The 27,995-nt window shown below is 41.0% G+C and overlaps 3 protein-coding genes and 1 long non-coding RNA gene across 6 annotated transcripts in view; 3 read left to right on the plus strand and 1 right to left on the minus strand.

Annotated features, from left to right (window-relative positions):
• Window positions 1–15,219: 15,219 nt before the first annotated feature.
• The window catches only part of PYURF (PIGY upstream open reading frame), a 59,158-nt gene continuing 46,382 nt past the window's right edge, over window positions 15,220–27,995 (plus strand). The window contains exons 1-2 of one of the 2 annotated variants that reach the window (XM_055434112.2): window positions 15,240–15,549; window positions 17,072–17,213. In XM_055434112.2, the coding sequence (XP_055290087.2) occupies window positions 15,347–15,549; window positions 17,072–17,213 (345 nt within the window). In that variant the 5' untranslated portion in view covers window positions 15,240–15,346. Of the gene's footprint in view, window positions 15,550–17,071; window positions 17,214–27,995 lie in introns of those variants that run through there. The other variant, XM_088836243.1, reaches the window with a different exon arrangement.
• Window positions 17,293–17,980, plus strand: PIGY (phosphatidylinositol glycan anchor biosynthesis class Y). The gene has a single exon (XM_088836244.1). It carries the CDS (start codon window positions 17,293–17,295, stop codon window positions 17,506–17,508), a length of 216 nt encoding a protein of 71 aa, XP_088692370.1. The 3' UTR covers window positions 17,509–17,980.
• On the plus strand, window positions 19,289–19,638 carry LOC148777825 (uncharacterized). The gene is made up of 2 exons (XR_016037429.1): window positions 19,289–19,424; window positions 19,510–19,638. It is a non-coding gene; the product is annotated as an uncharacterized LOC148777825 (long non-coding RNA).
• Window positions 21,751–27,995, minus strand: part of HERC5 (HECT and RLD domain containing E3 ubiquitin protein ligase 5) — a 50,988-nt gene continuing 44,743 nt past the window's right edge. For both annotated transcript variants that reach the window (XM_055434109.2, XM_055434108.2), the window contains 4 exons: window positions 27,924–27,994; window positions 25,569–25,752; window positions 25,390–25,492; window positions 21,751–22,017 (listed from right to left, as the gene is read on the minus strand). In XM_055434109.2, coding sequence (XP_055290084.1) covers window positions 21,812–22,017; window positions 25,390–25,492; window positions 25,569–25,752; window positions 27,924–27,994 — 564 coding nt within the window. In that variant the 3' untranslated portion in view covers window positions 21,751–21,811. The remainder of the gene's footprint in view (window positions 22,018–25,389; window positions 25,493–25,568; window positions 25,753–27,923; window position 27,995) is intronic.

The following is a 27,995-nucleotide window of genomic DNA, read 5'->3' on the forward strand; positions in this document are numbered from 1 at the left end:
GAACCAAATCAATAAAATTAGAAATGAAAATGGAGAGATCACAACCTACAACACAGAAATACAAAGGATTATTAGAGAATACTATCAGCAATTATATGGCAATAAGATGGATAACTTGGAAGAAATGGACAAATTCTTAGAAAAGTACACCTTTCCAAAACTGAACCAGGAAGAAATAGAAAATCTGAACAGACCCATCACAAGCATGGAACTAGAGACTGTAATCAGAAATCTTCCAGCAAACAAAAGCCCAGGTCCAGACGGCTTCACAGCTGAATTCTACCAAAAATTTAGAGAAGAGCTAACACCTATTCTACTCAAACTCTTCCAGAAAATTGCTGAGGAAGGGAAACTTCCAAACTCATTCTATGAGGCCACCATCACCCTAATCCCAAAACCTGGTAAAGACCCCACAAAAAAAGAAAACTACAGGCCAATATCACTGATGAACATAGATGCAAAAATCCTTAACAAAATCCTAGCAATCAGAATTCAACAACACATTAAGAAGATCATACATCATGACCAAGTGGGCTTTATCCCAGGAATGCAAGGATTCTTCAATATCCACAAATCAATCAACGTAATACACCACATTAACAAACTGAAAAATAAAAATCATATGATTATCTCAATAGATGCAGAGAAAGCCTTCAACAAAATACAACATCCATTTATGATAAAAACCCTCCAGAAAGTGGGAATAGAAGGGACATATCTCAACATAATAAAAGCTATATATGACAAACCCACAGCAAACATTATCCTCAACGGTGAAAAACTGAAAGCATTTCCCCTAAAGTCAGGAACAAGACAAGGGTGCCCACTCTCACCACTACTATTCAACATAGTTCTGGAAGTTTTGGCTACAGCAATCAGAGCAGAAAAAGACATAAAAGGAATACAAATTGGAAAAGAAGAAGTAAAACTTTCACTGTTCACTGATGACATGATCCTCTACACAGAAAATCCTAAAGACTCTACCAGAAAACTACTAGAGCTAATCAATGATTACAGTAAAGTTGCAGGATATAAAATCAACACACAGAAATCCCTTGCATTCCTATACACTAATAATGAGAAAATAGAAAGAGAAATTAAGGAAACTATTCCATTCACTGTGGCAACGAAAAGAATTAAATACTTAGGAATATATCTACCTAAAGAAACAAAAGACTTGTACATAGAAAACTATAAAACACTACTGAAAGTAATCAAAGAGGACACTAATAGATGGAGAAATATACCGTGTTCATGGATTGGAAGAATAAATATTGTGAAAATGAGTATACTACCCAAAGTAATTTATACGTTCAATGCAATCCCTATCAAGCTACCAATGGTATTTTTCACAGAACTAGAACAAATAATCTCACAATTTGTATGGAAATACAAAAACCTTGAATAGCCAAAGCAATCTTAAAGAAGAAGAATGGAGCTGGAGGAATTAACCTGCCAGACTTCAGGCTCTACTACAAAGCCACAGTCATCAAGACAGTATGGTACTGGCATAAAGACAGAAATATAGATCAATGGAACAAAATAGAAAGCCCAGAGATAAATCCACACACCTATGGACACCTTATCTTCGACAAAGGAGGCAAGAATATAAAATGGAGAAAAGACAGTCTCTTTAACAAGTGGTGCTGGGAAAACTGGTCAGCCACTTGTAAAAGAATGAAACTAGAACACTTCCTAACACCATACACCAAAATAAACTCAAAATGGATTAGAGAACTAAATGTAAAACCAGATTCTATAAAACTCCTAGAGGAGAACGTAGGCAAAACACTCTCTGACATAAATCACAGCAGGATCCTCCAAGACCCACCTCCCAGAATATTGGAAATAAAAGCAAAAATAAACAAATGGGACCTAATTAAAATCAAAAGCTTCTGCACAGCGAAGGAAACTATAAGCAAGGTGAAAAGACAGCCTTCAGAATGGGAGAAAATAATAGCAAATGAAGCAATTGATAAAGGATTAATCTCCAAAATATACAAGCAGCTCCTGCAGCTCAATTCTAGAAAAATAAGTGTCCCAATCAAAAAATGGGCCAAAGAACTAAACAGACATTTCTCCAGAGAAGACATACAGATGGCTAACAAACACATGAAAAAATGCTCAACATCCCTCATAATCAGAGAAATGCAAATCAAAACCACAATGAGATACCATTTCACACCAGTCAGAATGGCTGCTATCCAAAAGTCTACATGCAATAAATGCTGGAGAGGGTGTGGAGAGAAGGGAACCCTCTTACACTGTTGGTGGGAATGCAAACTAGTATAGCCACTATGGAGAACAGTGTGGAGATTCCTCAAAAAACTGGAAATAGAACTGCCATATGATCCAGCAATCGCACTCCTGGGCATACACACCGAGGAAACCAGAATTGAAAGAGACACATGTACTCCAATGTTCATCGCAGTACTGTTTATAATAGCCAGGACATGGGAGCAACCTAGATGTCCATCTTCAGATGAATGGAGAAGAAAGCTTTGGTACATATACACAATGGAGTAGTTTTCAGCCATTAAAAAGAATGCATTTGAATCAGTTCTAATGAGGTGGATGAAATTGGAGCCTATTATACAGAGTGAAGTAAGCCAGAAAGAAAAACATCAATACAGTATACTAACGCATATATATGGAATTTAGAAAGATGGTAACCTTAACCCTGTATATGAGACTGCAAAAGAGACATAGATGAATAGAACAGTCTTTGGGACTCCGTGGGAGAGGGTGAAGGTGGGATGATTGGGGAGAACTGCATTGTAGCATGTATATTATCATATGTGTAATGAATCACCAGTCCAGGTTCGACGCATAATACAGGATGCTTGGGGCTGGTGCACGAGAATGACCTGGAGGGAGGATATGGGGAAGAGGGAAGTGGGAGGGGGGGTTCAAGAAAGGGAACACATGTACACCCGGGGTGGATTCGTGTCAATGTATGGAAAGCCAACCAATATATTAATGTAAGGTACTTTGCCTCCAATAAAATAAATTAAAAAAAAAGAATATTTTGGCAGCACTGAATTGAAAAAGGAAAAGACTAGAGGCAGGACCTGTTAAAGACTATTGTTGAAAAATAGGACAGAAGTCATCAGGACCTAGACTGAGGGATGCAGTTGACAGGAACTGGTGACTGAGTGCATGTGGAGGTAAGAGGAAGGGAGAAGTCCAGCATGACTTCCGTGCTGGGGCCCAGGTGATGCAGCGGATGTTGCTATCACTTACTAAGTTTAGCAAAGAGGAGGGAGAGTTGTGGGGGGAGTGAGATATTAACTTTAAGAGGATCATTCTGTCTGATTTAATCGCCTTATATAACATTTTCCAGTTTATGAATTCTATTAATATATGTTGGTGAGTAAATTATGTTTTGATGAGTCCATTACATTAAAAGAAAATATCCTCAGAGACAAGTCTAAATACTGTTTTAAAATGTGGTATTATTTTGAAATGTGGAAAGAAAGTAAGAAGAAACCAGAGCAGAATGAATCCCAAGGCTGTGTGTGCCCCAGGTGCTGGCAGGCCACACAGTGAGTGTCTTGTAGGAAGTTCAATGTTGGGCTGAGTCATCCAGAGATGCCTGACAGGTGAGAAAACCAGGAAAAGCAGGCTTTCCAAAATTTGGAATTGTGACCATAGATTACATAAAAATACTTTTATTTTTACTTTCATTGAATCATTATTCTAGTAAAATCATATTTTTCATAGGCAATAAGTCTTTTGTGTGTGCTGTGCTGCTGGAGAGTTAAATAATTCCCAAATCTCTTCAACCATGGAAAACATAACTTCCTACAGTCAGAGTGAAGATTCTTAGAGCTAGTCCCCATCTTGCTCATCTAAATACAGGAAAAGGCTTCTTTTAAGGTTCATTTCTATTTACTTCATTGACTATTTGATTGATACAATCCGAACATTCTTGGGAAACATACACAGCATAAAACATCTATTGGTTATCATTTTAAGAATCACTTCATTTGTTTTCTAAGACTCCAAAAAGCACCAGTAAACATGGATAACACAAAAGCCATATAAAGTCACACATTTCAAGCTTATAAAGTTGCTGCCTTAATTTTTCTTCATCCTTTTCTAGGATTACAGCGCTTTTTAAATCATGTTAATACCATGAAAAACTCTATTCATAATTTTCAGTTAATAAATTGGAAGAGCAAAGATGATGCTGTTAAAGTGCTGCCCTCAATACACCAGCAAATTTGGAAAACGCAGCAGTGGCCACAGCACTGGAAAAGGCCAGTTTTCATTCCAATCCCAAAGAAAGGCAATGCCAAAGAATACTCAGGCTTCCATACAATTCTGGTAATTTCACATGCTAGCAAGGTAATGCTCAAAATCCTTCAAGATAGGCTTCAGAAGTACATAAACAGAGAACTTTCAGATGTTCAAGCTGGATTTAGAAAAGGCAGAGGAACCAGAGATCAAACTGCCAACATCCTTTGGATCACAGAGAAAGCAAGGGAATTCCAGAAAAACATCCATTTCTGCTTCATTGACTAAACTAAAGCCTTTGATGGCGTGATCACAACGAACTGGCAAATTCTTAAAGAGATGGGAATACCAGACCACCTTACCTGTCTCTTGAGAAACCTAAATGCAGGTCAAGAAGCAACAGTTAGAACCTTACATGGAACAACGAACTGGTTCAAAATTGGGAAAGCAATATGTCAAGGCTATATATTGTCATCCTATTTATTTAACTTATATGCAGAGTACATCATGCGAAATGCCAGGCTGGATGAATCACAAGCTGGAATTAAGATTGCCAGGAGAAATATCAACAACCTCAGATATGCTGCTGCTGCTGCTAAGTCGCTTCAGTCGTGTCCGACTCTGTGCGACCCCATTGACGGCAGCCCACAAGGCTCCCCTGTCCCTGGGATTCTCCAGGCAAGAACACTGGAGTGGGTTGCCATTTCCTTCTCCAATGCATCTTTGCTTTTTGCTATTAGGGTGGTAACATATGCTGATGATATCACCCAATAGCAAAAAGCACAGAGGAACTAAAGAACCTCTTGATCAGGGTGAAATAGGAGAGTGAAAAAGATGACTTAAAACTCAACATTCAAAAAACTAAGATGATGGCATGCAGTTCCATCAGTTCACGTTATATAGATAGGTTAAAAAGTGGAAACAGTGACAGATTTTATTTTCTTTGGCTCCAAAATCACTGAGAATAGTGACTGTAGCCACAAAATTAAAATACACTTGCTCCTTGGAAGAAAAGCTATGACAAACCCAGACAGCATATTAAAAAGGAGAGACATCACTTTGCTGACAAAGGTCCATATAGTTAAAGCTATGGCTTTTCCAGTCATCATGTACAGATGTGAGAGTTGCACCATAAAGAAGGCTGAGCGCCAAAGAATTGATGCTTTTGAGTTGTAGTTCTGGAGAAGATTTTTGAGAGTCACTTGGATAGCAAGGAGTTCAAACAACTCAGTCCTGAAGGAATCAACCCTGAATATTCACTGGAAGGACTGATGCTGAAGCTCCAATACTTTGGCCACCTGATGTGAAGAGTCGACTCACTGGAAAAGACTCTGATGCTGGGAGGGATTGGGGGCAGGAGGAGCAGAGGGTGACAGCAGATGAGATGGTTGAATGGCATTACTGACTCAATGGACATAAGTTTGAGCCAACTCCAGGAGACAGTTAAGGACAGGGAAGCCCGGCGTTCATGGAGTTGCAAAGAGTCTGACACGACTTGGACTGAACAACAATATTACCTGAGGGCTAGGAGATCTTTGAAAGAAAAAAATTCTTCTTGATATTATGTAAAAAACCCTTTCAGGAGCTGGCTTAGAAGAGGAAACCTATAAGGCCTCACTGGGAGCAACCTGGAAAGCTTTTTCCTACCAACTAACCCCACCACCACCTCCAAAAAAAAACTCTCAAGAAAACCTGTTAGAGTCATAGAAGATACACATTGGGTATTTACAGTGTTTAAGATCATTCTAGAGCAGGGTTCTTGGCCTAAGCACTATTGACCTTTCAGTTCAGTTCAGTTGCTCAGTCGTGTCCAACTCTTTGTGATCCCATAAATCATAGCACGCCTGGCCTCCCTGTCCATCACCAACTCCTGGAGTTTACCCAGACTCATGTCCATCGAGTTGGTGATGCCATCCAGCCATCTCATCTTCTGTCATCCCCTTCTCCTCCTGCCCCCAATCCCTCCCAGCATCAGAGTCTTTTCCAGTGAGTCAACTCTTCAGATTGAGATAATTCTTCGTTGTGAGGGACTATCTTGTGCATAAGATGTAAGATGTTTAGCAGCATTCCTGGCCTCTACCCAGTAGCACCACCTCAGTTGTAACAAAGATGTCTCCACAACATTGCCAAGTGTCCTCTAGAGGCCAAAATCATCCCAGTTTGAGTATCAATGTTCTAAATTTTTGCTACTGAAAGTGTGATCTGAAAGTCAGTAGCATCATCTGGAAGCTTTTAAGATATGAGGATTTTAAACCTCCTATTCAGTATGATCTCAGTCATACTGAATTAGAATTTGCATTTTAACAAGATACCCAGGTGACTCATATGCACATTCAAGATTGAAAAGTGCTGTCAGATGATACAGATCATATTTATCCAGCAGCAGGAAGGAAATCGGGAAGAAAGGAGTGGGAGGAGGGGGAGGAGGTATACAGAAAGAGGGAGAAAAGGAGTAAAGAAAAGACACAGAGTTAAAATTGAAAACACTATAGAAGTTTAAAATCAAACCTAAAAGCAGGTGGAACAAAGAGGAATTTTAGGGCAGTGAAAAAACTCTGTACAAGACCACGGTGGTGTGAACATGCCATTGTGTGTCTGTGTGCTCGGTTGCTCAGTGTTATTCAACTCTTCGTGACCCCATGGACTGTACTCCGCCAGGCTCCTCTGTCCACAGGATTTTTTAGGCAAGAATACTGGAATGGGCTGCCATTTCCTTCTCCAGGGTATCTTCCCAATCCAGGGATCAAACCCACATCTCCTACATTCCCTACATTGGCAGGCGGGCTCTTTAGCACTGAGCCACCTGGGAAGCATACATGCCACTGTACATTTGCCCAGATCCACAGACTATACAACACCAAGAGCGAATCCTAAGGTGAACTGTGGACTTTAGGTGATAATGATGTGCTAATGAATCTTTTGAAAAGTAATAAATCAAGCATAAATAATTTTTCTTTCTGTGAAAATTTTAACACAGTTGCCAATGAGAAGGAAAAGGAGAAAGTTGCTAAACTTGAATTTTAAAGGAGAAAAATTAAAAAACAAGGAATTTAGGACGATATTCAGTTCACCACACTTTTAAAATATCTGAGGCATGGATTCGAACAGTGACTATGAAGATCCAATTGAGTGAATGCCAGATAATTTATGAAGAAACAAACTGTGAGAACTCGGGACCAGCTGGGTATGAAAGAAGTAACAGAGACTTTTGGTTGGGTTGCATGATGCAGAAGCAAACCTGAGGAAATGGCTAGGGTCCGTACTACAAATGCCACCAAATTACTTGCTGAGGCCTCAGGTGACATCAGTTTTGCCTGCTTTGATCCCTCCAATTTTTATCTATAAAATCAGAATTTTGCATGTACCGTATCCTCCCCACTCCTTAATGCTCTACTTTGAACCTTTGCAGAAGGAAAACTTCCCAAACGATTTTTCCTAACTATGACAACTCTTGTCAAGAGGATGACAGTTTTCACAGATGCTTCCTGCTCCTCATTCTTTTTGATAGCTCTGATCAGCGGTAAGCAAATATTTTCTGTAAAGGGCCAGATAGTCAATACTTTAGGCTTTGTGGCTGATTCTGTTTCTGTTGGAACTGTGACCTTGAAGAATGAAAGCAGCCACAGACAACAAGTAAACAAATGATAGTCACTGTGTTCTAATAAAACTTCTTTATTTATGAAAATAGTTGTGGGCTTGATGTGGCCCTCAAGCCATAGTTTTCAACCTCTGACCTACATTGTTCTTTGCATTTTGAACTCATTCCCTGATAAAAATTTTAATAACCATCATATATTGAGTACAAAGTGTCAGGTACTATTCTAAGTGATTTACATATATTATTATGCTATATTCTTACATCAACACTCTGCCATAGTTTATCATTCAGGATTCAGGATGGGAAAAATAAATTATTCTAGGTATTTCCAATATAAAGGAATTTAATATAGTGAAGTACATGCTTATAAAACTCATTTGAAGAGCAGGAAGAGCAGAAATAGGGGGCTTGCTCTGAGGTTTGGCATTAAGGTCACACCCTCATAGCTGTGATCCGGAAGGCAGAAAACTCTGCTGCTACCACTACTATTGCTGCCACAACTGTATCATATTTGAGATCTGTTCAGAGAGAAACATGCAGTCAGCCCATGCAAAGCCCATGCAACCCACTTGTCAGCACTCCCTTCTGCAGGCAGCTTGCTTCTGTCTGTCTCAAATCTCATGTGTGTGCACATCCACAAGCCTAGCTGCAAGAGTCTGGAAAGTGTACTTTTATGTTTTTGGAAAATGTACCTTTAGCTTTCGAACTTCTCCAAGTAGAAGGAGGGTGAAATGGAGGTAGAGAGGGCCCAAGTACCCAGCACAGATGAGCACTACCATTATTCCTATTTAAAGCCAAGTTGGAAAGAACTTCCTGCCATTCTTCGTTAACTTCCTTTATTCTAAGTAGATAAATTATTATGAGGAATTGCTTATCTGGTCACTTTCTCTTTGATACACTTGTTTTAATGAACTCTTATTTTTTTAATATTTCAAAATATGTATAAAAATAATATTTTAAAGAACAAAATAGTGCTGATGAGTCTTTAAGAAATACTATTCTGCTTTTCATATGTTCACATTCCCTACTTATGCTGAACTTTTAAGCTGAATATCAAATCTGGACATTTTTGTAATCAGTTTTGAAATCTGATGCTTATATAAAGAAGCTTTTAAAAATGTACTTTAACATGTAGCCCTTCAATATCCCTGGTGGCTCAGATGGTAAAGAGTCTGCCTGCAATGCAGGAGACCAGGGTTTAATCCCTGGCAGGGGACAATCCCCTGGAGAATATCCAATATCCTTGCCTGGAAAATTCCATGGATGGAGGAGCCTGGCAGGCTGCAGTCCATGCGGTCTCAAAGAGCTGGACACGACTGAGCGACTTCACTTTCTTCAATATCCACTCAAATCCATATTATTCATTCTTATCTGAGTTGCTGTATAGTCTTGATGGTTGTTGCTGTCTATTGCTATTCAGCTGTAAGGTGTATCCAACTCTTGAGACCCCATGAACTATAGCCCACCAGGGTCCTCTGTCCATGGAATTTCCCAGGCAACGATACTAGAGTAGGTTGCCATGCCCTCCTCCAGGGGATCTTTCCAACCCACGAATCCAACTCGCATCTGCTGCATTGGCAGGTGGATTCTTTACCACTTGGCAAACATGGAAGCTGGTCATACTCATCTCTGCCACAACCGTCTATATCCTCATTGCAAAATTAACATTTGTTTTCATGGATTAAGAGAGATCATAAAAGGGGCTAAAATGGGTGTCTCCTGAGACCCAAGTACGTAATCTGATAGTCTATAAGACCCATACTCCACTGATGCTCCCTCAGCCCTCCCATCAGGCACAGGTGTCACTCCCTCCTTTGTGAACCCGATGCACAATACAAATTCAACAAATGCTGAATAAATACACGAAAATGCATCATGTATAAACCAGGTTTTTTAGTTAACTTTATCCTATGCTATATACTGCCCTTAAGATTATGAACTTTTTAAGTCCATAATTTGGGTCATATCTTTCACATCTTTATGCCTCTTCTTTTTACCTCCTATTATAATACTGAGAATACAGGAAGTGCTTAATAAATATTCATTGACTGAATCAATAGTTTTGAAATAAGATACACATCTACCAATGATTAACCTCAAATATTAACTGGTAATATTTATAGTTTAAAACTACTTTATTAAAGAAACAATTTAAAAGAGAAAAACAATGAAAGAACAATTCAGTAATATTCCAACAACCAATATTGATTTTTATTCTTTTTTTCTATCCCTAAACTCTTGGTTAAAAAAAATAATTGTACTAACAGAAAGAGACTCACAGACTTAGAAAACAAATTCATGGTTGCCAGGGTGGGGGCACTTTGGGAAGGTCATGTATACACTGTTATATTTTAAATGGATGTCCAACAAAAACCTACTGCATAACACATGGAACTCTGCTCAATGTTATGTACCAGCCTGGATGGGAGCAGGGTTTGTGGGAGAATGGGTACATGCATATGTATTGCTGAGTCCCTTCACTGTTCACCCGAAACTATCACACATTGTTAATCAGCTATACCCCAATACATAATGTTTCTGGTGTTAAAAAATAAAATAAAAAATAACTGTACTCATGAATAAAATTAGTATCCTTCTTTTTTCACTTAATAATCTTGGTATTGTGATGAGTTTTTATTTTCCAAAACTGTATTACAGCCTCTAGGGCAGTGTGATACTAACTTTTTGTGTCAACTTGACTGGGCCAAGGGCTGCCCAGGTTAGGCATTATTTCTGGCTATGTCTGTGAGGTACAGAAGAGATTAGCATTTGAATCAGTAGACTCAGGAAAATAGATAGCTCACTGCAATGTGGATGGGCATCATTCAATCCACTGAAGGTCTGAATAGAACAAAAAGGAGGAGGAAGGAGGATTTCCTGCCTTTTGCTTCCTACCTGGCTGCTTAAGCTCCAACATCTGTCTTCTCCTGCCCTTGGACTAGGATTTACACCATCCATTCCTCTGGCCCTCAAGCCTTTAGGGACTCAGATTGCATTTCACCACTGCCTTTCCTGGGTCTCTTAGTTTCCATAATCATGTGAGCCAATTCCTCATAATAAACTCTTCCCTGTATACACACACACATACACACACATATACACACACAAAATCAATTTCTGATTCTCTGGAGAACTCTGACAGTATCTGCCACATAGTGGGCACTCAATAAATTAATAAATGAATGGCAAATATTAATTACATTTCTAAAATATTTATAATTTTATAGGTGAGAAATGGAAACTTCTTTGATGTTTGAAACTTACTTTACTACTGAGGATGAATAATTATGTGTTTATTGATCAACTGTATTTTCTCAATTGTGATTTTTTTTCATATTTTTGTGCATTTATCTGTCAGACCCTTGATTTTAATGAACTCATTACAATTGTAACTTACTAATAAAATTTTTGTGACTTTTGTTCCTACAATTTTTGCTGTCGTTCAGTCACTCAGTTGTGTCTGACCCTTTATTCCTAAATAGATGTCTTCAAATTTAGGAAACAACTGGCAAAATAAAGACAAATTTGTAATCACAGAAAGAAAAGTATAAGCAGGAACAAATGTTAGTTCAAATATTGGTTGATGCCATCTAGTGGAAAAGTGATTTTAACTTCTCTCTCTGAATCAGAGATTCCCAAATATCAATGCCCCAAATTTAGCATTTATGGGACTTTACTAAAATATATACTCTAGCCTCTCCTCTGCCTGTGTTTTCTAACTCCCTTAAGGTATATGATAACCCAAGAGTTGTGTTTCAATATTATCCATATTGTAAAGTATAAATTTGGATTCCCAGTGGTACATGATACTTTCCTTTTTCCCTTTTTCATCAGAATTTTCTCCAGCTTCCTCACAATAGGGGATTATGCTGCTCTGATAACATTCTTTAAATGTGTACTCTGGAGCTTCTCTGGTAGCCCAGTGTAAAGAATCTCTCTGCCATTGGGTTTGATCCCTGACCCAGGAAGATCCCCCATTCTGCAGAGCAACCAAGTCCGTGCACCACATCTACTGAGCCTGGGCTCTGGAGCCCAGGAGCTGCAACTACTGAGCCCACACACCCGAGGGCCCGTGCTCCACAAGAGAAGCCACCGCAATGAGAAGCCTGAGTACCCCAACTAGAGAGCAGCCCCCACTCGCCACAACTAGAGAAAAGCTCACACGGCAACGAAGACACAACACAGCCAAAAACAAACAAATGAATAAATATTTTTAAAATGTGTACTCTGTCCTAGCCCCTATGCTGCTTTCCTTGTATTAATATTGCTCTATTTAATCCCCTCAACAACTCTAATAAGGTAAGTAGTAGTATTATACTATTTTACAGAGGATAAGACTGAGGCAGGGAATTTCCCAAGGTCACATAGCTAATATGGTACCTGAGTCCAGATCTCTGTGACAGGGATGATCATAGCCAAGCTAGCAGGAAAAAGCATCAATGACTTTACAATTCTATACTGTCACCTGTTTTCAATTTAGTATACTACATGCAGAAATGAGTTAGATTCCTTAATTATCAAGGGCTGTTTAGGAAAATTTTACAACTTAATATTTACATGGTTTGGACTAATGCTTTACACACTCAGATGTTCCTTAAATACTGGATGTTGATTTGGGGTGTTCCAAATTTGAAGACACTTTCAATATTTTGCTGTCACTCTCCATTTTTCCAATACTAATATAAACTGATCTGCTTTAAACCTTCTATGTGGATGAAAACTGAAACTAACTTATTTACAACTGGTTCAGTTCAGTTCAGTCTCTCAGTCGTGTCCGACTCCTTGCAACCCCATGAATCGCAGCACGCCAGGCCTCCCTGTCCATCACCAACTCCTGCTGCTAATGCTGCTAAGTCACTTCAGTCGTGTCTGACTCTGTGTGACCCCATAGACGGAAGTCCACCAGGCTCCCCCATCCCTGGGATTCTCCAGGCAAGAATACTGGAGTGGGTTGCCATTTCCTTCTCCAATGTGTGAAAGTGAAAAGTGAAAATGAAGTCGCTCAGTCGTGTCCAACCCTTAGCGACCCCACGGACTGCAGCCTACCAGGCTGCTCCATCCATGGGATTTTCTAGGCAAGAGTACTGGAGTGGCTTGCCATTGCCTTCTCCGACCAACTCCTGGAGTTCACCCAAACTCATGTGCATCGAGTCATTAGAAAACCCAGTTGATCAGAATCTATCAGCCACATGAGGTGCATTGAAGCTAATGAAGCTTGTTGTAAGCATGGATGCCTGGCCCTACCCTACAGGGGTCAAGGTTCTGGCTGCACAGCGGGGCCTGAGCTCATTCAATGCTGGCAGAAGTCAATCTCTGTGTCCCCATATCTCACTGAAAGTTATCTTTCCTATAGTTTACTCCTTCCCTCGGTATCAACTAACTATCCCTGAAAAATTAATTCCTACTACTGCCCTAGTAGGAAATAATGGGAAGCTGAACTGAACATAGGGACATTACTTTGCCAACCAAGGTCCATCTAGTCAAGGCTATGGTTTTTCCTGTGGTCATGTATGGATGTGAGAGTTGGACTGTGAAGAAAGCTGATTGCTGAAGAATTGATGCTTTTGAACTATGGTGCTGGAGAAGACTCTTGAGAGTCCCTTGGACTGCAAGGAGGTCAAACCAGTCCATTCTAAAGGAGATCAATCCTGGGTGTTCATTGGAAGGACTGATGCTAAAGCTGAAACTGCAATACTTTGGCCACCTCATGCGACGAGTTGACTCACTGGAAAAGAGTCTGATGCTGGGAGGGATTGGGGGTGGGAGGAGAAGGGGACGACAGAGAATGAGATGGCTGGATGGCATCACCGACTCTGTGGACATGAGTTTGAGTGAGCTCCGGGAGTTGGTGATGGACAGGGAGGCCTGGCATGCTGTGATTCATGGGGTCGCAAAGAGTCAGACACGACTGAGCGACTGAACTGAACTGAACATAGGGACTTTACAATAGGCCCTCTTAAGGCTACATACCTGACAATTGCCTAGGCTGAAGTCTTTTGAGCATTAGTGAACAAAGAGTACCAAATGATGTAAAGAATTTTCAAAAATAGAGCAAAAAAACAAAAGTTTCTCCACTTTTACATTACTGAGAGGAAGAGAAATTTGAAAAATAATCTTGTATTTGTGTCTCTATATTCCTCACTCCCACCTCTACCTCTGAGGAACTCCAAGTGTGAATTGGTAAAGCTCAATAACATGAGGAAAGGTTAAATATTTACCAAAAAAGAGGGAAAAGAATGATGAATAACAAAGAATCTCCTAGTACACTGCACTAGGAAGATTACAGAAAAATAAAAATAATTGTAGATAACATTGAGCATTAATTTGTCCCAGGCAAAAATTAATTTTCTAAACGCTCTTGGCATGCATTTGCACATGGGGATTAAATTAGGTAACTTCACTGGAAGGACTGATGCTAAAGCTGAAACTCCAATACTTTGGCCACCTCATGCGATGAGCTGACTCACTGGAAAAGACTCTGATATTGGGAGGGATTGGGGGCAGGAGGAGAAGGGGACGACAGAGGATGAGATGGCTAGTGAACTCCGGGAGTTGGTGATGGACAGGGAGGCCTGGCATGCTGTGATTTATGGGGTCGCAAAGAGTCGGACACGACTGAGCGACTGAACTGAACTGAAGTAGGTACAGTTATTAATCTTATTATACAAATAAGGAAGCAGGACTTAGGGCATTTGCTGGAGTCATACAACTAGTAAACAATGAACCCGAGAGCCCAAGAACTTATTTACTACACTTTAAGAAACAGATCAAATCTGCGTCATTTCCTTGGCGACTAAGAGGCAAACATAGGGTGAAAAATCCATTGAATGGTTCACTCATTTAACTAACAGACGCAGTTATGTAGACTTCTGGAAGTTTCCACGCTCAATTATAGAAGCAGATTAGTTGTGCTACTGTTACGCCACTGAGTTCAGGGTGAGTTCCCCAGGGTAAGAATCTGGACATCTTAGAGGTTAAAGGACTAAGCCAATCTTTTCTGATTCTTTATTTTTTTTTTTAATGAAAGAATTTAAAAAGAAAACCCGAGGTTACAGGAACCTTGGTAAAGATTTACATAAAAACCAAGTAATGTTTTTTAACATACCCAATATGACAGTGTGCTTGAAACCTCATTTTGGTGATAACCGCGTAGGTCCAAGAGTCACTGTGTGACTTTGAGGTCTGGCCACTTGCTTCTTGGCAACCCTGTGACAGGCTCCGGTGAAAACTCAAGTCACCCCCACTTAAGCACTGGTTTTCTAATTTGCAAACGCACAGGAACAGCTCCAGGAGTCTCGGGAGCCTGTCAACTACCAAGCGGTGTCGCGGGAAAAGCAGGCGCGGCCTCGGAACGCCCTCGGAACCAAAGCGCTGGTCTCCGCCTGGCGGGGACGGCGTTTCCCGAGCACCGGGGGGCGGGGCCGGGCCGGTGGGCTGGATTCTCCCGCTTCGATTAGAGCTGCCCGGGTGGCCGAGGGCGCGCGGAGGCCCGGTCGCGGCTGCCGGACCATGCTGAGCGGGGTGTGCGGCCGGCTCGCGTCAGCGCTGCGAGGGACACGCGCGCCGCCGTTCGCGGTCGCCCTGAGGTGTCTGCACGCGTCCAGCTCGCGGCCGTCCGCAGAGAAGAGCGAGAGGACGGAGAAAGCGCCCCGCGCCTTCGACCAGGCCTTGCTGGAGTTCCTGGTGTGTCCGCTCTCCAAGAAGCCGCTCAGGTGAGACTCGCGCGCTGCGGGTTGGTTTTCCTTCGTGGCCTCAGTCGAGGGGAGTAGACAGGTAGACCGCATGGCCGTTGACAGCCATTGAGGAGTCTGAGGAGACTCTGGGTAGTCTTCGCTGCCATTTTTTGGACCTGGGCCCGCCAGCTCCCGAATCTTCCCTCTGCGGGGGGGAAGGGAGACGGGAGACCGGAGGGCAACCGAGGCCTCCGAAGCCAAACCGCAGACTCGCAGGCTTGCGAGGCGCACATAGGTTAGTCACTGGCTGCGCATTAGAATCGCCCGTTGCTGCTGCTGTGTTCAGTCGTGTCCGACTCTGCGACCCTTTGGACTGTAGCCCACCACGCCCCTCTGCCTACGTAATTTTCCAGTCAAGAAGAGTGGAGTGGGTTACCATTTCCTCCTCCAGGGGATCTTCCCCACCGGGGGCTCGAACCCACGTGTCCTGTCTCCTGCGTTGCTGGCAGATTTCCAGGCACCACCCTGGGCGGGGTGAATCGGAAGGCCTGGAGGCGGGGCCTGAGCCATTGTGTATTTTCTTAACAGGACCGCAAATGTTTCTCACGTAGAGCCAAGTTTATGAACTATTGGAAACACAAAGCATTCAGATTTTTAAGCCAAGATGATGTAGAATGTAGTAGCCTCCAAATTCTTGGGAAAATGCCATGTACGATCTTAACCATGTAAACTACGTGTGCTGCCCTTTGGCTTTTAGTTCGAAACTAGTTGTGTTTTTTTGGGTTTTTTTTTTAAGGCCTTCTTAACCTTTAACCCAGAGTCTTGAGGATAAACAGCCCTGTCTCAGGCTACTAAAACTGAACATTCACACCACTAGTAAACACCGAATAGCAGTCTTTGGGTGGTAGATTGCTAGTAATCTTTATTTTCATCTTTTTCGTTTCTCTTTCTGAATATTTTTCATAATGAACATATTGCTCATTCATTTTTCTTAAACCTTGGAATTACCACTTGATCTGCTTTTTGGCTCATTGTGTAGATAGCACAGTCGCAGACGTAACTTTCTGAAGTTTCCTCATTTTTGCCCTCTCTTTCTCAGACTTGGGTATTTTGATTTTTCAGTGGTTTCCTTTTTAATGGGTCAATAAGGCTGCTCTATTAAGCATGTGTTCTAAAGCAAAGTTGAAATTTCCTCTAGTGTCTGTACCAGTAGTAAATTAATGGGGATTGTTGGGGTTGAAATGAGTAATGAAGGAATATTTGGATGAGAAGGGCAAGATCTTTTCTGACTGGTATTTTTAAAAATTCAGGCATAGCTTGAGGATAAAGTGAAAAAAGAAAATGAGAGAAACTGACTAAAATGGGAACAATTAAGAGATTTATTTTCTAAGAAATAGTTCAATTAGCTATTACTGCTTTTAAAATGAAAAGCAGTCTCATTCTGCGTTTCTTGGATTAACTCCATGTTTAGAATTGGATAAATGTTACTGTTTACATGAACATCAAGCCCTTCCAAGCATTTTGTTTTCCATGATTCATTTTGGTTTTTTTTCCCCCTCAGATATGAAGCATCGACAAATGAATTGATTAATGAAGAGTTAGGAATAGCCTATCCAATTATTGATGGGATTCCTAATATGATACCACAGGCAGCTAGGATGACACATCAAAATAAGAAGCAAGAAGAAGTGGAGCAGCATTAGATCATACTTAAAAACAACACACACAACTAAATATTCTAAATACCACCTGCCTTTTAAAAAGTCAGAGTGGCGGGGAATAATGTTTCTGTCTCTTCCTACGTTGACTGTCCTGATTCCACTGGTATCTTTAGCAGGACTGTTTTACTCCGCCTCTGTGGAAGAAGACTTCCCGCAGGGCTGCACCAGCACCACCAGTCTGTGCTTTTACAGTCTGCTCTTGCCGATCACCGTACCTGTTTATGTGTTCTTCCACCTTTGGACTTGGATGGGTATTAAACTCTTCAGGCATAATTAACGCAGCCAGAGCCAAGATGGTATATCCTAAAGATATGCTAGAGTGCCTGTCTTTGAAGGCTCGTCTACATGGGAATACTGGAAACCCGCTTAATTTGCAGGAAAGATGCTTTGCCTAGCTTTCTGTCAGGGGTCTAGGTCTATGGGAGGCTTAAGCTGCAGAGGCATCTTTACTGTACTTTGGTTCTGCCCTTGTTTTTTGAAGGTTCTTATTTATACCCAGGGTGTCAGAAGGAACATGTCAACAGAGTGTCTTGTTGGAAATTAACAGCCCCAACCATCACTTGATGGCTTATCGCATTCATAATTAAAAGTTACTATTTTGAAATTTTATTTTAGATTCAAAGTCTTTGGTAATGTCATATGTTAACGATGACTAAAATAATTCCAAAGGAGCTGTGTTGGAGTAGTTGTAGAGAAATGCATTTGAACTAATGTGATACAAAACTATAATAAAATGGAAATTTCATGGACTTGCCAAAATTCTGAGTTTTTAAAATCACCATCATTTCTTTGGCATCAAATGGTTACATTAATTTTAATAAAATAATTAAAAGATATTGATACTTGCCATAAAGCAATTTGCAGTTTTGTGTTTTCTCCCCCTCCTTTGGTCACAAGAGTGTGATTCTAAGAAAGGGGAAATGTAAAATATTCTGAATTTCAAACTGTAGGCTATGTTTAGAGAGACACTTAACTACCCAAAGTAGAAAAATTTCCCAGGAAAATATGTGCTTCTGGGGGTAGAGGTGGGGTTGAAAGACTTGAAAATAGCTGATTGTGTCCTAGAGTTTAATGTTATGCCTCACATTTCAGTTCATTTTCCTGCCATGGACCTATTTAGCAATACTAAGAGCATGAGCATTTGACATATTAATAGTTCCTGACTTTCCAGAACTTTCAACAAGACTTATTAGTAACTATTTCAGAGGTGCAGCATGTTTCAGTAGTTACCCCAAAGAAACCTAGGAACTGAATATAACTTTGATTCTAAATAGAATCTTAAAGCAGTTTAACAGAAACTTTAGTGATTATTCTCCTTCAAAAGAAAATTAAAATGAGGTTTAGATGTGTTTTCTATTGTGTAAGTTCAATGTATATACTCTAGTACAAGTCTTGTTTTAAAAATTACTCTTATGGCAATATACAAATAATGCAGAAAACTGAATGAGGGACCCATCACTTCTGGAAATTATATTAATCTTTAATTTGCTCTAAATTTTACTGTGGTCAGTGTAAATGAAACAATTCTGATAAAACAAGCACTGTATTCTAAAAAGTCAATTTCAGCTTTTTCAAGCTAAGCATTTTACCATATTAGAGGAGAGAATAGCAAAGCCCTGGGGGACTGCAGTATGAACTCCATCCTTTCCCTAGTACAAACTATACACTAGATACAATTCTAAACATATTACACAAAATCTCATAATCTAAGGGGTAGGGTGGGTAATACAACAATTTTACAGATGAGGAAACTAAAGCACACAGATTAAATGGTTTACCCAGAGTAACGGACAGTAACTGAAGTTGAAACCACTCAGAAGCTTTGGTCTTCTGAATCACTGTAATAGTACTGCTTTATTTTGAGCAAACTCATCCTATTTTCAGGAAAAATAGAATGAGGTATCAAAATGCTTGGACTCTTAATTCTTAGTCAAGCCTGATGACCTTTGTGTTTTCCTAAGTATATTGTTGCACTGTAAACCCATCATGGAAATACTGCCTGATTCTTTCACTAATTGGAACTCTTCCCCACTCATTCTCACCCACAGCCCCCATAACTAGCTGGCTTCACAATGGCGGGGACCTCTTGCCTCCTCGGAGCCTCTTAGCAAGACTATATTCCCTACTGTCCTCACTGCATCACTACAGGGATCATCTTTAAGACCTATGAATAAGCTCCTTGCCACCAACTTTGTAAGTGGGGATTTTCTACCCTGAGGTAGCAAGAAAGGACTTGTCATGACCTACTTAACCTTTTCATTTTCTTCCATTCCTGCAGAGTGGGCTTTTAAGGAAGACTCTCTGAACTTCAGATCCTGCCCATCTGTGACATGGAAATGATACCAACTTTCAGGCCTAGCAGGAGTTTTATATGAGGCAGGAAATACAAAATTACCTGTTACAGCCAAAAGCCATAGTAGATTCTCATTACTGTGTGTAGTTATGGAGGGAAAAGTCCTGTTCCCTTTTTAAGTTTTGCCTGCTGCTGCTGCTGCTGCTGCTGCGTCACTTCAGTCGTGACCGACTCTGTGCGACCTCATAGACGGCAGCCCACCAGGCTCCCCCGTCCCTGGGATTCTCCAGGCAGGAACACTGGAGTGGGTTGCCATAGTTTTGCCTAGCTTACTGAAATTCTCCATTTGGAAGTGACTGTTTTCTGCACAAGCCACTAGGTGGCACTCTCAGCCAACTCACTGGCAAGTAAGCTCAGAACACTGAAAGCCTAGTTGGGACACTGAGCTAGACAGCCATATCCCACAAACTTAATTCACTCTCATGGCTTGTACTGGACAGCCATGATAGCTGTAATGAATCCTGAAAAATGATGGAATAGCCCATGCAGAGAGGGAGGCAGAGCTGAAGAGAGGCGGTAAGGAAGCAGCAGGGGTAGGGGTGGGATGAAACAAGGGTTCCAAGCAGAAGAAAAACCATGTATGAAAACAGGACTGTGGCCCGTTGAGGAAACTGAGCTAGTCACAAGTGACTAGAACGTGGTACACTGTATATGCAAGACCGTGGTGGGAGACCAGGAGGCACAGCAGGTTGGATTTTTGAACTAGAATAACTTGTGTTAATGAAATTGGACATTATTGCTTGATTTTAAAATTGTTTTGCTATATGAAGCTGATAAACACTTCCTAGAAAACGAAAAAAAAAAAAAGCACATGCAAATTTGCAGGGGTTCTGTGTGTTATGGACCCCTAATGTGGCAAGTGCTCACATTTGTATTAACACAGTAGCCACCAGTCACATGTAGATACTGAACACTAGTATGACTACGGAATTTTAAATCTCAGTTCAGTAGCTACAAATTACTGGACAGCATAGTTCAACAGTTTCTCCCATTACTACCAATGAAAGTTTTCTCTCTTGAAAATTCAACAACTAAACCTTATCTATAGCAGGGAGTCCATGTTCTTCAACAGTACAGATCTACTTAGGTTTCTGTGTGCATGCTAAATGGCTTCAGCTGTGTCTCTTCAACCCCATGGACTGTAGCCTGCCAGGCTCCTCCATCCATAGAATTCTCCAGGCAAGAATACTGGAGTGGGTTGCCATGACTTCTTCTAGGGCATCTTCCCGACCCAGGGATCAAACCTGCGTCTCCTTAGTCTTCTGCACTGGCAGGCAGGTTCTTTACCACTAGCGCCACCTGGGAAGCCCATCTAGGTTTCTAGCCTTACAGAAAGTTCTACTGGACAGTGCTGGTCTAGATATGAGGAGACCAACTGACAGAGGACTGCAGTGATGGGAATGGAGAAGATAAGAACCTGAATGAAAGCACTGGCAGTGGGCTTAGAGGAAGATGAAGTTAACAAGAATTGTCAAAACCTGATTTTTTTAAATGTGGGGGTGAATAAGAGGGAGGAAGGAAAGATGGTTGAAGGAGGTGTTAGTGGTACCATTTTAAGCTGCAGAATACAGGAAAAATGATCATATTCTTAAACATGTTGAGATGAAGGAGCTAAGTATGCAGGTAGCCACAGGCTACGTAGGAAAAATGACTGGCGCCGTATTGTTGGTTCCTGTCGGACAGAGATCTGGGTATCATCAGCATGGAAATAACAACTGATGCCACAGCAACAAGAAGGAATATGTGTAGAGTGAGAAAAGATGTCTAGACGAGCACTTAAGGTCAGGAAGTATAAGAGAAGCATGCAAAAGAAATGGGAAAGCAGCCACAAAAAAGAGAGCCTAGCAGTTCATTAAGAGTTTTGAGGAGAAAGGAGTCAATAGTTTCAAATGCGATAAATATATTTAAGATAGAAATGTGCAAGTTTCCACCGAAATTTGCAACAAGAAAGTCATCTAGGTAACTAGAGCAGTTTGAGGAAGAAGAACCACTTAAGCCCTGGACAAACTACCCAGACATTTATGAGAAAAAACCCTTCTGCCTCAATGCATTGTGTTTCTCAATGCACTTGTTTTAACAGCCTAATCTATATTATTGCCAATACATTTTACAAGCAAAAATAGGAATTCTAAAAAAGCAGGTAAACACAGTGAACAGTCAGCAAGATTTTTACGTTAATTTTATTTTTGAAAATATTTCCTAAAAGGGGTAAAGAGTGTGAGGTAGGTCAGCCAAATCCTCTGTTGTTGTTGATGGCTGCTTGGAGTGCTTCTTCTACTCTTTCCATTGTAGAATATTTAGGGAGGTAGAGGACACTAAAACATGTCTGTGCTCTTATCGGATCTTTTTCATTCAAATTTTCAGGACAGCGAAATGTTATTTTCATGTTCTTTAAACCTTTTACTTGAATTCTGTCAGTTCCTGTAAGAAACACTAAAAAAAAGAAAAATCAGTGCTATCTGCTTCACAGAAACCAAAATTTATATAGAGAAAATGTGTTTATTCAAAAACACTGAGGGCCCACGTGTTTTGGACTGCATTGGGGACCACTGTTAGGACAAAGTCTGACACAGTCACTGCCCTCAAGCAGCTTACAGTCTGGTTGGGAATATTAAATTCTTGGGCAGGAAAAGACAAACAGTGAGAGAAAAATAAAAAGGGTGTAAGACAGCCCCGGAGATGCCACGGAATTAGTCCCTTATGAGTGTAAATGCCATGGCAGAGCAGGGAGAGAATTAGGCTGCGATAACCGGGAGGACTTCTAGAGAGATTGCAATAAAACTGAACCTATAAGGAGGGAAAGGTTTAAAGAGGCAACAAAGAGGCGGGTGAAGGTTCAAGGCACGAAAGGAGAAAGATAGAAGTGGGAGGCACAAGTAAGCTGTGGAACACATAGACAAGGGGATTATTTGGTTGGAACAAAGATTTCCTATAAAGCATTTTAAGACTGGAGAGGTACATTGGGTTTCTGGAGAAGTCTGAATTCCTTTCAACATCCATGTTATCCAAAGAAAAAAGAAGATAAATGTTTCTCAAAAATAAGGAAGGAAATTGAGTAAAAAAATGAGAGAGGCAGTCATTAAAACAAGTCTCAGGAAACACAATCAGTTTAGTTCAATCGACTCTTTGCAACCCCATGGACTGCAGTACACCAGGCTTCCCTGTCCATCACCAACTCCCAGAGCTTACTCAAACTCATGTCCATAGAGTCAGTGATACCATCCAACCATCTCATCTGTCTTCCCGTTCTCCCGCCTTCAATCTTTCCCAGCATCAGGGTCTTTTCAGATGAATCAGTTCTTCCCATCAGGTGGCAAATGTATTGCAGTTTCAGCTGCAGTATCCGTCCTTCCAATGAATATTTAAGACTGATTTCCTTTAGGATGGATTGGTTGGATCTCCTTGCAGTCCAAGGGACTCTCAAAAATCTCCAACACCACAATTCAAAAGCATCAATTCTTTGGCGCTCAACTTTCTTTATAGTCCAACTCTCACATCCATGCATGACCACTGGAAAAAACATAGCCTTGACTAGACAGACGGACCTCTGTTGGCAAAGTAATGTCTCTGCTTTTTACTATGCTGTCTAGGTTGGTCATAACTTTCCTTCCAAAGAGTAAGCGTCTTTTAATTTCATGGCTGCAATCAACATCTGCAGTGATTTTGGAGCCCAGAAAAATAAAGTCTGACACTGTTCCCACTGTTTCCCCATCTATTTGCCATGAAGTGATGGGACCAGATGCCATGATCTTTGTTTTCTGAATGTTGAGCTTCAAGCCAACCTTTTCACTCTCCTCTTTCACTTTCATCAAGAGGCTTTTGAGTTCCTCTTCACTTTCTGCCATAAGGGCGGTGTCATCTGCATATCTGAGGTTATTAATATTTCTCCCAGCAATCTTGATTCCAGCTTGTGCTTCCTCCAGCCCAGCGTTCCTCATGATGTACTCTGCATATAAGTTAAATAAGCAGGGTGACAATATACAGCCTTGCCATACTCCTTTTCCTATTTGGAACCAGTCTGTTGTTCCATGTCCAGTTCTAACTGTTGCTTCCTGACCTGAATACAGGTTTCTCAAGAGGCAGGTCAGGTGGTCTGGGATTCCCATCTCTTTCAGAATTTTCCAGTTTATTATGATCCACATAGTCATTAAATGGCAAATGACTATGCCATTGACTTTGAGATAGTCAATAAAGCAGAAATAGATGTTTTTCTGGAACTCTCTTGTTTTTTCCATGATCCAGCAGATGTTGGCAATTTGATCTCTGGTTCCTCTGCCTTTTCTAAAACCAGCTTGAACATCTGGAAGTTCACGGTTCACGTATTGCTGAAGCCTGGCTTGGAGAATTTTGAGCATTACTTTCCTAGCATGTGAGATGAGTCCAACTGTGCAGTAGTTTGAGCCTTCTTTGGCATTGCCTTTCTTTGGGGTTGGAATGAAAACTGACCTTTTCCAGTCCTATGGCCACTGCTGAGTTTTCCAGATTTGCTGACATACTGACTGCAGCACTTTCACAGCATCATCTTCCAGGATTTGAAATAGCTCAACTGGAATTCCATCACCTTCACTAGCTTTGTCTGTAGTGACTTTGTTTGTAGCTTTGATTTCGCACTCCAGGTTGTCTGGCTCTAGGTGAGGGATCACCATCGTGATTATCTGGGTCGTGAAGATCTTTTTTGTACAGTTCTTCTGTGTATTCTTGCCACCTCTTCTTAATCTTTTCTGCTTCTGTTAGGTCCCTACCATTTCTGTCCTTTATTGTGCCCATCTCTGCATGAAATGTCCCCTTGGTATCTCTAATTTTTTTGAAGTGATCTCTAGTCTTTCCCATTCTATTGTTTTCCTGTATTTCTGTGCATTGATCATTTCCGTTCCGTTCAGTCGCTCAGTCGTGTCCGACTCTTTGCGACCCCGTGGACTGTAGCCTACCAGGCTTCTCCGTCCATGGGATTCTCCAGGCAAGAATACTGGAGTGGGTTACCATTTCCTTCTCCAGGGGATCTTCCCGACCCAGGGATCGAACCCAGGTCTCCCGCATTGGAGGCAGACGCTTTAACCTCTGAGCCACCAGGGAAAGGAAGGCTTTTTATCTGTCCTTGCTTTTCTTTGGAACTCTGCATTCAAATGGGTATATTTTTCCTTTTCTCCTTTGCCTTTTGCGTCTCTTCACAGCTATTTGTAAGGCCTCCTCAGACAGCCATTTTGCCTTTTTGCATTTCTTTTTCTTGGGGATGGTCTTGATCACTGCCTCCTATACAATGTCACGAACCTCTGTCCATAATTCTTCAGGCCCTCTATCAGATCTAATCCCTTGAATCTATTTGGTCACTTCCACTATATAATCATAACGGATTTGATTTAGGTCATACCTGAATGGTCTAGTGGTTTTCCCTACTTTCTTCAATTTAAGTCTAAATTTGGCAATAAGGAGTTCATGATCTGAAAAGCACTGAGTAGGCATAAAACAGATTGAAGTCTGAAGGTGAGTTAAAATTGTGGAGACAAGTGATAGTCAAGTCTTACAGCTTGGCTCATCCCATGGGGCCTGGGTAACTGAATGATGATACAACTACAGAAGTCTCAATATTTAGCTCAGAGAAGCCAAATTTACAACAGGCAGAATTGAAAATGACAGGAAAAAAATCTCTATTAGCATTTTGTTAATATTGGGACAACCTGGAATAAAGGACATTCCACTGGACTATGACTCTGACTTCACAGGCAAGTGATGCCTGTGAAGAACAAGATTTCCTTATCCCACAAAAAGGACACAAGAGTACAGACTTCCTCCTCATGTAACACTCACCAAGGAATTTTTTCTTTTCCTCCAAAGTCAATTTGTGTAAAGCTTTCCAAAACATCACTATGGTGGGATGTGAACTGTCGTATCCATGTTCATAATGTGCATTCTATAGAAAAATGAAAAAAAAATATTCAAGAAACATACAAAATTTTAATTTAAACCACTCGGTCTTTATGATATACCTTTTCAAAAGCTTCCCAGTCGTAATCTGTATTTCCGATAATCACATCCTTGAGTTCTTCGGGATGGAAAAATTCAATAATCTCCTTGTCACACACTTTGTAAAATCCTCTTTGAAACTCCTCATAAATTGCCTTTACAGAGATGTTGAAGATGTAATTGACATACTTAGAAACATAGTCTCTCCTTTAATGAAACAAAAATGATTTCAGATTACAGCAATACTCCAAACAAAACTGGGGGTGGGGGTGAAAAGAATGATGTAAGTAAAGGAAGAGATGGTGTCCTTGGGGTCTGCCTGACGGCTGCTACAGAACCTTCTCCAAATAAGGGGAAGGTGGTCGCTCACACCATCTCCACACAACTGCTCGTGTGCAGGGCCCTTATTCTCGATGAAGGGTCTACAGTGCCACAGGGGTTTCAGATCCACCAGTATACTATTATTGGATAAAGCACAAGAGCTTTGGGAGCCTGCCAGGGCAGTGCCCCTTCACAGAGACTCTTGGAGAAGTGCTGCTGTGATGGCTGGGGCGCCCAGGTAATAGTTCCTGTCACCTCAGCAGGCTGTGATAAGCAGCAGAGAGCATCGTGCCTTCTACCTGTGAATTTTGCTGACACAAGTCCTCTATCTGGTGATGAAGAGATCCTAGGAACTTTACATCTTTCCTGCATTAACCCTTGTGAGCAGCTGTCAACCTCCGGGAGTGGGAGGGAGGGGACTGTCTAGAAATTTGAGGCCAAAATTAATTAGATGGCCTTCACTTGGTCTTACCAAAAGGATTCTAATAAAATATTTAGAGCAAAATACTACTACTAATAAAGAGCTAGCTGTTGCTCACTGTTTAAATCGCGTTTCTTTGCGACCTTATGGACTGCAGCATGCCAGGCTTCCCTGTCTTTCATTATCTCCTGGAGTTTGCTCAAATTCACATCCACTTGAGTTGGTGATGCTATATAACCATCTCATACTCTGTGGCCCCCCACCCCTTTCTCTTTTTGCCTTCAATCTTCCCCAGCATCAAGAGAGCTGGAGTACCTAAAATTGGGTGCTTACCATGTACAACCAACTGTTAGAGCTGTGGCTTTTTTTCAAAAAATAGATTATCTAATTTAATCTTCATAAAACTGTGAGGCAGGTTCTTATGCATTTTGGTAAAAAGGAAACAGAGTGCAAGTAGGAGATTGCTCAAAGTCACATGGTTAAGAGAACTGACAGACTAGAAGAGAAAAAATTTGGAAGAATAAACTGTTCCTGCTATCTCTGGGGAATGGGCTTGAGAGACAGGAGAAACTTCCTATTTTATACTCTTGTATTATCTGAATTGGTCAGAGTGAGTAATTATTTGTGGTTAAATACAAAAAGGACATTTATATGTCTAGCTGAAGCTACTTGTAGCAAAGGTTCCCAGGGATAAACTAGAAAAAGCCAGGTAACAAATACAAAAGCTCCAGGCTTTCAAATCAAAGCCAATATTCAAACAGGCCTCTGGACCAAGAGAGCACGGAGGCTCCCTGGGGTGAGCCCAGCACTTCACTTGAAGTTTCTGCCTCTGGGCACACTTGCCAATTCTTTCAGGGGAAGAGGCCAGGCAATCAATAATTCTATGGACTAAATTGAGGTATATTAATTAAATATACCATGGAGCTAGAAATGTTTCATTTCTTGATCTGCATACTTATAACTCTGAACTTTTCTATATAATTCAAAATTTTTCAAAATAAAGATTTTAAAAATTAAAGAAAAACATTGGGCTTTAGGCCAGAATGCTCACTAGATATTTCTTTACCACTCTGACTAACTATCAGGGGAATATTCTATGATCCCAAACTCTACTGCTTTAAATGGCATCCCATAAGGTAATGGGAAGTCAAGATACCACAGTAAGATCTAACAATATTAACAAAACTAAATTCCTGCTATGGACTGGGCACCACTGTGAACTAGGTACTGGACAAACAACAGTGAGCAAAACAGACCATGCTCTTGGCATCACACAGCTCCTAAGAGCTGAGGAAAACACTGGCAAGTAAAAATAAAGGCAGATAATGTGTGACATGAAAAGGAAAAGCTGGGTAAGCGGATAAAGAGAGGTCTTTATCCCCTAGACAGGAAGATAAGAGAAGGCCTCTGCAAGAAAGCCATTTCCATCCCTGCCAGCAGCAAACCTGGAGACGCAGACACGCACACAGCAAGCACTGACCCTCTGCCTTGCTGGAAAGTGGTTAAAAAAGGGAAATTGTAGTGACAAGGGATTTTAAGAGCCCAGTGAAATAAACATGGTGTGCAAAAAGTTGGACATGATTAAGCGAGTAACACTTTCTCTTTTCAGACAAAACAATTGTTTCTTTATACTTACTTGTTAGTCTGGTCAACAATCACGTGACTTCCATCAGGAATTAAGTCTACATCATCTTTGTCCCAATGCACC

This window comes from Moschus berezovskii, chromosome 5, assembly GCF_049115385.1.
Source record: "Moschus berezovskii isolate FMDL1 chromosome 5, NW_MosBer_1.0, whole genome shotgun sequence".
NCBI classification, from domain to species: domain Eukaryota; kingdom Metazoa; phylum Chordata; class Mammalia; order Artiodactyla; family Moschidae; genus Moschus; species Moschus berezovskii.

What these genes read in the sequence shown, in the direction of transcription:
- PIGY (XM_088836244.1), top strand. Translation starts at nt 17,293, where the DNA reads ATGTTTCTGTCTCTTCCTACGTTGACTGTCCTGATTCCACTGGTATCT.